This window comes from Hyperolius riggenbachi, chromosome 5 (genome assembly GCF_040937935.1).
Source record: "Hyperolius riggenbachi isolate aHypRig1 chromosome 5, aHypRig1.pri, whole genome shotgun sequence".
Taxonomy (NCBI): domain Eukaryota; kingdom Metazoa; phylum Chordata; class Amphibia; order Anura; family Hyperoliidae; genus Hyperolius; species Hyperolius riggenbachi.
The window spans coordinates 292,228,714-292,241,005 of NC_090650.1; the positions used below are offsets into that span (position 1 = coordinate 292,228,714).

The 12,292-nt window shown below is 42.3% G+C and overlaps 1 protein-coding gene across 1 annotated transcript in view; it reads right to left on the minus strand.

Annotated features, from left to right (window-relative positions):
• The window catches only part of ZNF407 (zinc finger protein 407), a 716,766-nt gene that overhangs the window by 233,909 nt on the left and 470,565 nt on the right, over window positions 1–12,292 (minus strand). The window contains exon 5 of the mRNA XM_068237071.1: window positions 10,190–10,356. Coding sequence (XP_068093172.1) covers window positions 10,190–10,356 — 167 coding nt within the window. The remainder of the gene's footprint in view (window positions 1–10,189; window positions 10,357–12,292) is intronic.

A 12,292-nucleotide genomic window follows, 5' to 3' on the forward strand; every position in this document is an offset into this window, starting at 1 on the left:
TTAGCAAGACATCCCCAATTAAGGAGTAGTTCTGCAGGTGGTGACCACAGACCACTTCTCAGTTCCTATGCTTTCTGGCTGATGTTTTGGTCACTTGACTGCTGGCGGTGCTTTTCACTCTAGTAGTAGCATGAGGACGAGTTTACAACCCCCACAAGTGGTATAGGTAGTGCAGCTCAACCAGGATGTCACATGAATGTGAGCTGTGGCAAGAAGGTTTGCGGTGTCTGTCAGCGTAGTGTCCAGAGCATGGCGGCACTACCAGAAGACAGGTCAGTACATCAGGAGACGTGGAGGAGGCCATAGGAGAGCAACAACCCAGCAACAGGACCGCTACCTTCGCCTTTGTGCAAGGAGGAACAGGAGGAGCACTGCAAAATGACCTCCAGCGGGCCACAAATGTGCATGTGTCTGCTCAAACGGTCAGAAAGAGACTCCATAAGGGTGGTATAAGAGCCCGAGCTCCACAGGTGGGTGTTGTGCTTACAGCCCCACAAATTTGCAACTGGGGCCCTGTGCAGGTTCACACTGACCATATGTGACAGAGTCTGGAGAGGCCATGGAGAATGTTCTGCTGCCTGTAATATCCTCCAGTATGACGGTTTGACAGTGGGTCAGTAATGGTGTGGCGTGGCATTTATTTGAGCCCTCCATGTACTCGCCAGAGGTAGAATGACTGCCATTAGGTACCAAGATGAGATCCTCAGACCGCTTGATCACCATATTCTGGTGCGGTTGGCCCTGGGTTCCTTCTAATGCAGGACAATGCTAGACCTCATGTGGCTGGAGTGCGTCAGCAGTTCCTGCAAGATGAAGGCATTGATGCCATGAACTGACCTGCCCATTCCCCAGACATGAACCCAATTGAGCACATCTGGAACATCATGTCTCGCTCATCCACCAATGTCACGTTGCACCACAGACTGTCCAGAGTTGGTGGATGCTTTAGTCCAGGTCTGGGTGGAGATCCCTCAGGACACCATCCGCAACCTCATCAGGAGTATGCCCAGGCATTGTAGGGAGGTTATACAGGCACATGGAAGCCACACACACTACCGAGTCTCATTTTGTTTTGTTTTAAGGACATTACATCACAGACTGTAGTATTTTTTCCCCACTTTACTCTTGAGTGTGACTCCAAAACCAGACATCCATGGGTTGATAAATTTGATTTTTATTAATATATTGTGTGATTTTATTTTCAGCGCATGCAACTATGTAAAGAACGAAGTATTTAAAGTGGATCCGAGATGAACTTTTACTCATTGCATAATTGTGTTCCTTTCCTATTGTTTATTGGGCATTCCTCAAGCCAAATACTTTTTTGTTTTTGCTTTAATACTCTAATTCCCTATAAACTAAACAAGCCTCGCCCACAACATTTCAGAGAGCCTTGGCATTTTCAGACAGTAGCAAGGGCTCATGGGAGCTCAGTCTGGGCAGGAGGAGAGGGAGGTATTACTAACCAAAGATTTCGGAGGCAGAAGGGAGGAGGGAGAAGGAGGAGGAGGGGGGATTAGGTTTTTTTCACAGGCTGAGTGTTGAAGATGCAGATAAGCCTGCCTCTGTGTAATGTTTACAAACAACATGGCTGCTGTCATTGTATCACAGGAAGAAATAATCATATTCTATTGAAGCTGTTGGCAGCTAGATTTGCTGTGTAAACTATCTAAACTTTAGATAAGATATATAGACAAGTTACTTGTTATAGTTAGTTTTTCATCTCAGATCCGCTTTAGTAAGACTATTTCACTCATTCAAATCTAAGCTGTCTTATCTTTGTGTTCCCTTTATTTTTTGAGATATATATATTTATTGTGGTCTTCTTTATCTTATAGTACACATATGGTTGTGATTTTTTACAAAAAAAAGATTCCTGGTCCAGCAGAGAACATGGAATGACAAATAAAAGTGTGTACATGCGCTAGATGGGAGCTTATGTACAGGTGTCCCCTAAACTCATTTAACCTTTTCCAATACTTTTTTTCAATAACCTTTGAACCCCTACCCCCAGTACTTACTCTTTTTCCCATGGTTGATCACTGTGTGCTGAGCGGTGGAGATCCAGTAGGCCGGCGTAATGTGTTATTATGCCGCCCAGCATGGTGCTGAAAGGGATCAAAGTGTCAGACTTTGTCTGGCACGTTGATCCAAATAGCCTGTGGCTTCTGAAAAAAATACTTACACTAAGCCAAATGCAATTGTCAGCTGATTACTATAACCCATTATTTCAAATATATCTGCAGAGAAAGACACACTAATTTTATTCAGGAACTGTCTTGTCAGCATTTCTGAGGTCAGTGATTGAATGCCATCTGTACTAAAGTATCACTGAATGTACAATTTGCATCTGTGTCTTGTGTCAAGCAAGCGCCTGGTTAAGCTAATATCAACTGCAAGGCAGCAGCAAATCTATTACTGCCACGTCACTGTGAATAGTTCGGAAAAGGGAATAATGACACCTCGAAAGAATCTCAGCTCAGAGCCAGTGATTGCTTTTGGCTTAGTGAGAGTATTTTTATTAGAGTCCACACTTGTGGCCTTAACATTTGTTGGTCAGACAAAATGAATAATTGCTTTAGGTAACCACACAGACCGTTTATGCGATGGCAGAGACAGGATGGAAAGTGGGATTTTTTTCTTAACGTCCTGAATTAGTTTCAAGTGTGCCATTTTGCATTTAAATGTAGAGAGACACGGAAACCAATTCTTTATATTCTATTAGAAAACAGCCACTGTCCCCTCTCTCTCATTATGGTGCAGACTACAAGACCTAACAACAAAAATCTATATTATTGATCTAACCAAGTCTCCACAATTATTCTTTAGAAGGAAACACCGACGATAAATTACATCTGCACTGGCTTTTCATCTGCGGTTCGATATAAGTGATCTCTCAGGGCAAGCTGGAGACCTTAAATCGTCAACACCCTTGTCAGAGAAGCTAAAGAGACCCGGCCCCCCACTGACTGCATGGGAGATTTCTCAATAAAGAACTTCTTTACCTAAAATCATCTCCTGTGAACACCTGGATCATACTACAGTGATTGGCCCAATTTAGGTTTCATTAGTTTAATTATGGTAGGTACAGCAAGGCAGACAGATGTTAACCATTTCTCATGATCGAGACAGTTGTACAGGAATCACACTGTCAGATGTATGGAGAGAAACAATGCCCTATATTTATGCTGGACAGATACAGTCAAATATTCCATTTGATATGACGATAAATGAAGCATTTGCCTGCTTTGTAAATGATTGCCAAACCCTGCACAGAGGCAATTGTACTTGCTCAGGTGATTTTCAGCCACGTAAATTTCCAAGCAAAAAAATTGTATTTCTATTTTTCCCTATGCAAATATACTCCTATCAGTACAAAGACAGACAATCTGAGAGCTGCCTCTTAACCTCTTGAGGACCACAGTGCTAAACCCCCCTAAAGACAAGGCCATATTTAGTAAAATTGGCCACTGCAGCTTTAAGGCCAAGCTGCAGGGCCGCACAACAAGTCAAGTGATTCCCCCCCCCCCCCCTTTTCTCCCCACCAACAGAGCTCTCTGTTGGTGGGGTCTGAACACCCCCCAGTTGTTTGTTTGTTTTTTTTTACAAATATTTATTGCTATTTATCTTTATTAAATAAACTTATTTGGGTATTTTTTTCCCCCTTTCCCTGCCGCCAGTCAATCACGGCGATCGGCTGTCATAGGCTTCAGCCGATCGCTCTCTGGTACCCCAGGGGGACAGCCATGTCACATGGCTGTCCCCAGTACAGCGCTGCCGTGGATCGCAGCGCGGTACTTAGTAGATCGCCGCTCGGAGACTGAAGGCGTGGCGGAGCTCCGCCCCCAAGCAGGAGATGCGCGCGCAGCCTGCACGCAATCTCCTGCAGTAGCCGGCCCCAGGATTTGACGCCCATTGGCGACGCGGTCGTTAGGTAGTTAAAGGAATCAATTATTAATCTCCAAGGAGTGTGCAGTGAGCAAACATTTTCCAGCATGCAGAAATATACTTTTATTTTCAAATAAACAGCCACATTACTGTACATAGTACTACTACTGTACATGTACCTGTGCCCAAACTCTCAGGACCACTAATGCATGCAGAGGCCCATTCATAACTCCGCCCTTTATTTAAAGACTCCCTGTCACTGATGCCCTCAGTGCAAAAGGAGTGCTTAATAAGGCCTTTTTTTCACAGGCAGTTGAAAGGCAATGAAATGCCTCTCAAACTCTCACCACTGGTCGCTGCTGCCTGGTAACTGCTCACTGCTGCCTGGTAACTGCTTGCTGAGCACACAGCTCCACTGCCCATGGAAATGAGCCCTAAGGGTACAGATGTCACACTTTAGTGTGTGGGTGAAGAAAGTCATCATTGGGCCTTAATTCTATTAAAATGACGCATACAATTTTACCTTTAGGCCTCTTTTCCATGGACTGTTAATAGACAGTGAAATGCCTCTCAAACTCTCACAACTGCTCACTGCTGCCTGGCAACTGCTTGTTGCTGCTCACTGCTGCCTGCTAACTGCTTGCTTAGTCTGATCATTCAAGCAAGTACAAAACTGGATTGAAATAAAATGTTTTTGGGCTTGATGCACATAACAGTGGTAATACAGTGGTAACAGTGGTAATGCGCACAGCAATATTACCCTTATTTCCGTTTGCAGTACCGTGAATTACGCTATTAAATGCGACTCACTTTACTCGAGTAGTGCTACGATTACAATGGTAATGCACCTTAGTAACTGCGAACAGAAGTAAGGGTAATATCACCGTGCGCTGTCTGTGCACAGCAATATTACCGCAGGTACATGCATCAATCTGTCTGTAGCTTGTAAAAAACAATACATTATCATTATAGTGATCAATAACGCTGGAAATTTTTGTCCTGATCCGATCCTATCTCTTTTCAGTCAATTTTCAAGTGACGTTCTAAACACCTTAAAAGTGATTTGCAACAGACTGCTCCAGCCATCCCTTCACAATGATTGTTCAAATGATTGAAATCTCTGTGTATGAGCAACTTAACCATTAAGGCCCTGTTTCCACAAAGATACTAAAATTTTGCATTATTATATGCAATAATGTGGAGTCTCGCCTGCAACTAGCGTAATTGATAATCATTACATGGGAAATGGATGCATGGTGCGAAAATCTGCTGCAAGCTGTTTTTTTTTTCCTGATCAAAATGGACTACAAAAAAATGTATTCTATGGAAAATATTCCAGTGAACATGCATTGCTTTCAGTACTAATGTGAATTTTTACAGAGGAGATTGACATTATGCTTAAATCATAACTATTTAGTATGCTCCATATTTTTAAGACCTGCTGGTAACAGAAAATTATGAGTAGTATTTCCCTTCAGGCTGGGTGCACACATGGCTGTGCGTGAAAGGGCAAGTTTCCTGTCATGTGCACTTTTAATTCTGTGTGCGTTTTTTTCCCGCATATGCGTTTTTCAAGCGTTATGCGTGCATTTGCAGTTTGCATATTAAAAAAGCATATGCGTTTTGTATGCGTTTCCATGTGCTTTTAACTTGCATTTTATGCAAATCACAAGGAAAACAACAGTAAGAGGAAATACATCACAAAACATTTTTTTTTAAAAACACATAAAATGCATGAAAAATGCATACAAAACGCAATACATTGCATTACCATTGACTTTCATTATCTGCATTTTTTATGCGTTTTTGTGTTTGTTTTTTATGTGTTTTTATATGCGTTTTTTATATGCACTCCATTGACTTGCATTAGCGGCAAAAACACTGCATTTTCTGCAATGCTAGCGTTTCTGCTAAGTGTGTTCCCAGCCTTACACAACTGGTTAAAGTAGCCAAATGACACTCAAGTATTGCTATGGTGAAACAGAGATTGCAGTATTAACAGGCAGCAGTTTTTTCATGTTCTGTATTGTCAAGCACGATTTACTGTAAATGGCACTCAACAGGTGTAGTTTTGTATCCACAGATACCTGTAAAGAAAAGCTGTCACTAAATTGTTCATATAAATGGGGCCTGTTCCAAGAGCCAATCCTTTCCTCTGCAGGCATTATTTTTATGTAACTTATGTAAATATTGTGGGTTAGTTATTTACAAGGTTATTTGTGGTTAGGGACTTGGCCATTTATAGGATTGGGTTTTTCGCTTATCTAAGGATTAAAGCAAACCCAAGGCAAACCTAAGGGAAAAAACATACATACTTACAGAGTATGAAGACGGATGCCTTTGAATCCTCAAGAGGCTTCCTATGTCCTTCTTGAGACAACCGCCACTGCCTGGGACCCTTTTGAAGTTTGAGTCCACGGTCACTGCTGTGCACAAGCACGGCTGTGCTGAACCTGCGCGAGTACGGCCGTGCCAGCGCAGTAGCAAGGAGCTTCTTATGGATGAACAGCTTTGGCTTACCGCACAGGTGCAGCTGTACTTGCACAGGCACAGAACGGCCATGCTTGTAAACAGTGGGAAGCGTAGCCGGGATTACATATAAGACAACCTCTTGTCCTATATGTTCTGGGGTCCAACTCATTGCAACGGTGGTCTCACAACAAGCCATTGGAGGATCCAGGGACTTCCTTCTTCATAGTAAAGTATCTAATTTTTTCCCTTAGGAATCTCCTCTGGTATATTTTAAGCGGAAGTTGATAAGTGAAACACTTTTTGTTGTTTAGATGCCTCTGCCAGGCTTTCCCTGCAGTGTGTCCACACTTTGGGGTTCCCATCTGTACCCATCCAACAGGCATAACAAAAAGCTAGAGGAAATTACACTTTTCTCATCTACCCCTGGCACAGGTACCCTGCTAGAAGAATTCTATTCTGGTAGCAAGTAAAAACTATAGAAGTCCCTCACTTTCAGTCACAAATGTCCCAAAATGAGAGTGAAAAGAAATGGAAGGAGGACACAGACATCAATAAACACCTCAATACTGATGCTAGTTCTTCTCTACACTATCCAATAATATAATTAAAAAATTAGCCTGGAGTTTTACTTTAATTTACAGAATGGTTATATTTGTGAAGTATGAACGTATGACCTAAGAAATCACTGACGTTTTATATGCAACCCTAAAAAGGAATCATACACTGAATAATGTGCATTTATTTCCTAACTTTATGAGGAGCAACTGAATTCAATTTTCCATATTTTGTGGCTGGATCACCAGCTGTGGATAAATGGTTTGTTAGCAAACTAAAAAGAATGCTTCACATTTTTTTTTAACGTGTAATGTTCCTTCGGGAATACATATAAATATCAGCAATCAAACACAGAATGAGGAAAAAGCTGTATATGCAATGAAATACACGCCAGAATGTACTAGTACCACACAAGAAGTGTGAAGCATGGAGGACACAAGATAGATTCAAATACTGTTGTAATGCAAATGTAAACAAGATAAGCCAACTTGTGGCCACTATCTAGTCTCAGCAGCTACCATAGGTCAAATCCGTAAAGTTATTGTTTACATGTTGTTAGAATATGCTAGATACCATAATAGTGATCCCTTGGCTTTCATAGTTCCAAATCACTGACTTGCTAGTAACATGCAGATCAGGTCACCAGGAAAAAATCCTCTTTGTTTATCATAAGAGTTCTCAAATCTACTACAACACATTTCAGTTTTAATAAATCAAACACATACCTATACCACATACTTATACAGATCGTCAGTCTGCTATATGGGGAGGAGGCTGGAGGTTGTATAATACTGTCAACTGCAACACTGGTGTCTGAGTGAGGCTGTGGAGCCTTGGCTCGCAAGGAAAAAACAGAATAGGAAGGGGCAAATAATGACGGGCTGATTCTCAACCAAGTACTCACAAAATAACTTAATATAACAACCTGGACATCATTATCAATGGAAGGGTTCCTGTATTCATTGAGAAGAGATGCATGTAAAATGCATCAGTTTCACTACTGGTCACTATTCTGTGTACATTCATTTCATATTGCAATTAATGAATTTAGACCAGGCATGGGCAAAACGTGGTCCTCCAGCTGTTACGGAACTACAAGCTGAGGGGGCACATTTATACATTGGGGTAGCGGCGGGCTCAGCAGATTCCCTGAAGATTCCATGCTGAAATCGGACAGGAATTGCCGTTTAGTATATAAGCAGCTTCGACAAGAGACAAATGTATCTCTAAACAGATTTGATTAGAGATAAATTTGTCTCTGTCGAATCTACCCATAATCGTCAGGTCTATGGGCACCTTAAGTCTGTCCTGAGGTCCCCCATTAACCCCCCACCCACAGTGCTTGATTTCAGGATATTCCACCCAGGAGGTTAATCCACTTTAGTTAGGATATTAATGATCCCATTTTTGCATATGTGAGGTGACCATCAAACTTAATGTAGAACTGATCTAATTTGAAGAAAGGGTAACAAATTCTGATTTAAGATTGTGGGAGAGGGCGATCGACACAATGGGAGCCCAAATGGTGCAGTATGTTAAGAGTTAAATAGCATATGTAAAAAAAAGTTGTGGTACTCACAAAGGAAGGTTGCACGGGGGCAACCAACCACTGAAGGCAGGTGGAGAGTTATAAACCCAACTCCACTCGGGTGACCAGCTGGAATTGCATGTGGTTGCACCCTAGCAAAACAACAAAGGACCTATCAGTGGCGGAGCCACTGGGTACCAGAGTACACTCCTCCAAAGGAGGGTGAAAAGCACAAAGGGGAAAAGAAGCACCCAATGGTAGATAAAACTGTGTTAAAACAGCTAAAATTATAAAGGGCGTGGTGGCTTACCTCAATAACAACACATTCACACACATATGAAGTTTAATTATACAAAGGCAAAGCGTTTCATGGGTCTAACGCCCACTTCCTCAGGCCAAATACAGTGCCAGAGATGCATCAAGAGCCAAGAATGGAGCTCCTCTAAAAGTGGCCATACACTGGTCGATTTGCCATCAGATTCGACCAAAAGATAGATCCCTCTTTGATCCAATTTGATCAGAGAGGGATCGTATGGCCACCTTTACTGCAAACAGATTGTGAATCGATTTCAGCCTGAAACCGATCACAATCTGTGGAGCTGCCGCTGTTGCCGCCCCCCCCCCCCCCCAACTGCGTCTTTTCCGCCTGGTCCCGCAATCTTCTCCGCATCGGCTCCCGGCTGGCACCCGGCGTGTAACTTTCTGTCACTCCAGTGATAGTGGACGTTCAAATAGAGCGCCCTCTATTTGTACTTCCGCTGTCACTGCAGTGACACAGGAAGTTATGCCGGATGCCGGGATGCAGAAGCTGATGCGGAGAAGATGCCGGGACCAGGCGGAGAAGACATCGGTGGACCAGGGGACTCGCGCCGGCGGAGCAGAAAATGTATACCCGCTGTATTGCGTCGGTCGTCGGGCATTCCAACGTGCTAACGTCACACTCCCGACCCGAGAAAAATCTTCCGCACGGATGGATCGATGGGAACGATGGATTTCGGACGGAAATCCATTGTTCTGACAGCGGTGTGCGCGGTGATCACTGTGATCGAAACGGCCGTATTTCGGCGGGAAAATCGTTAGGTGTATGGGCCCCTTTAGAGGCACTCTGTTCTTGGCTCTTGATACATATCTGGCATTGTATCATTAATGAGGTAAGTCACCTCTCCATTTATTATTTTAGCTGTTTTTAACACAGTTCTATTTACCACGGGGTGCCTGTTTCCCCCTTTATGTCTGATTTGAGATAACAAAAAAAATATACCATAAAAAACTAGACAACACAGTTTACTTTTTAGTATGCAAAAATATGTAAAGTGACAAAGTACTAAGCCACGTAAAAGCAGCAGGTGTTAAAGAATAACATGCCTCCATGTCTTAAAGGGTTAAAAATCTCGATCTGATGAAAATAATTAAGGAAAGCAAGAAAGAAGACAATAAAGCAATAGCCGAGGCGAGGAGAGGGGAAGCGGGTACAGGAGTTAGAGAGATTGCAGAGCTGGTTAGAGAGCAAGACGACAACATTTATCTCCTGGACTAAAATAAGGCGCCATAAAGATTCAATTTTCATTTACAGCTGCAAGAAGTACATGGGAATGTTTTAAAGTGGACGTCTGCTCTCTCAATGTTTATGTTAACGGTGTTTGTTAAAACATCTTTGTTTTAATTAAAAAACAAAAGTATTACTTGCCTATAAATGAGTTTTATATATAACCAGGAAGATAATGAAGACATAATTTCTAAACAGACCTGTGTGAGTCCTGTAATGATCTTTCATGGCAGAGGCTGTGAGGAAAGAATAATGGCATGTAGGCCAGGTACATTTAAATGGTTTTTCCCCTGTATGAAGCTTCATGTGGTTATTCAAGGACCATTTCTCTCGGAAAGTCCTATAGCAGAGGTTGCAGGCAAATTTCCTGTGTGAATAAAAAAAAAGAGCACTGGCATTAGAATTAAGGGAAAAAAACCTTCATACACATGTATAGATCAGCACATTTCTAAGCCTAAAAAAAACGACAAGACTTTTACAAGCTCAACAATGGTAAATGCAAGGCCTTTGCTGAAGAGAATTGCAGCCTAAGTCTGTCATGTCTGTATAACCAGGCATTGATTTTTCTGTCGAGGCCTGGCACGTCAGCCATTTATTCTCCGCTTTGCGGTTGGGCCCAACGGGTTTGAAAAATTCTGTTACAGTCCAGTCGCCCCTGAGGCAAATGTGAGAATAGATTTCACCTGTACAGACCTATACCACTTATCCAGGGCATGTGCTGTCAGAGCAAAGGCTAAATGAAAAGCTATCTGTTCAGAAGCGCTCAGACAGCCAAGTGGTGCTAAATGCTGTACTGGGCTGAAATACATCTCTGCTCTGCACCAGCGCGTTTAACCCTCACACTGGAAAGGGCACAAGTCATGTACTGTGCACAACTGCAAGGCCTCAAAGGGCAATGTTAGGGGCAGAGCAGCAACATTCCATCTGGAGCAATACACAGGGTGAAACAAACTTATGCTGTATGTTATGTGAAGAGCCAAACATATGCTGCATATTATATGAGGAGCCAATCAAAGGCTGTATGTGTATTGTGTGTGTGTACGTACACACACACATGCACACACGTAGTCAACTCTCTTCATATAATACTTAACATTAGTTTCTGCAGTGTGTGTGTGTGTCACACGAGACTCAAGAGATTAACCACTTATGGCCCACCTCTACTGTATGTAGCCTAAGACAATGAGCAAGAAATATAACTATGCACAAAAAAAAATATAACATAAGTGGAGCTATAAGGGTGGTGTTAAAAGTAATGCCTGTTTGACATTTTCTCTAAAGCTATTAAGTGTAATGCTTTTATGCCAATTTTATGCCAATAGTAACTCTTACTGAATGACTGGAATAATGTTGGTATTTCTGGGTGTTGCAGAACCATGATTGTGTAGTAGAATCAAAAAGCATTTGAGTTCTTGATCAAAGAATGTGGTTTTGGTTTTCCTTGGTGACTGCTGTTAATTGCTTTCCACTATGCGATTTCTCTTTCACACTGGTTTGACCTGCTAAACTTCTTCAGCCATCTTCACACACTTCTCTCATCAACTGTCATCACACTGTACATGGCTGAGCATTTTGTAGAGGTCAGGAACAGTACATTCATTTTTGGTCAAGAACTATTCTTTGTTTCTGCTTCAAGTTCATGATTCTGGAATACAGTACCTGTATTGCCATTCATCGGATGAAGGCAATCACCCTGCAATGGACCACAGCACATTACTAAAGCAGTACCATGCTTCCACAGAATATGGATGTGGTATCGCTCTGACGTGATATCAATATACATAATCTATTTGGTTATGTAAAAAGTATCACTTTCAGTTTAAAAGCATCATAGAAAATGACAAACAGGCATTTCTTTCAGTGCAACCTAATACAGTAGAGTTCCAGTAATCCAGAACCCAACTAGCCAGCAGTCTCAACCAACCAGCACAAATTGCCAGCAGTACTCACAGTGGTGAAGGCCAACTACTTAGGCTGTTTGTGGGCTCTGCTATGCTTAAAGTGAACCAGAGACAAAGCACCCTCAAGTATTTTACCATATATATCAGTGCGGATATTAAAGAAAACACCTACCCTGTTCTCTGTTTCATTCTTCACTGCTCAGCCTGCTTCTTATCAGCCCTGATAAAATCCCTGACTGAGGATTCAGTCGGGCTTTGCTCAAGAATCATTATAGCTGAGTCATTATAGCAGAGCCAGAAGGGGGCAGGCTTGGGCTTGAAAAGACATCAGAGAAGACAGACTCAGCTATAATGAGTCCTGAGCAAAGCCAGACCGAATGCTCAGTCAGGGATTTTATCAGG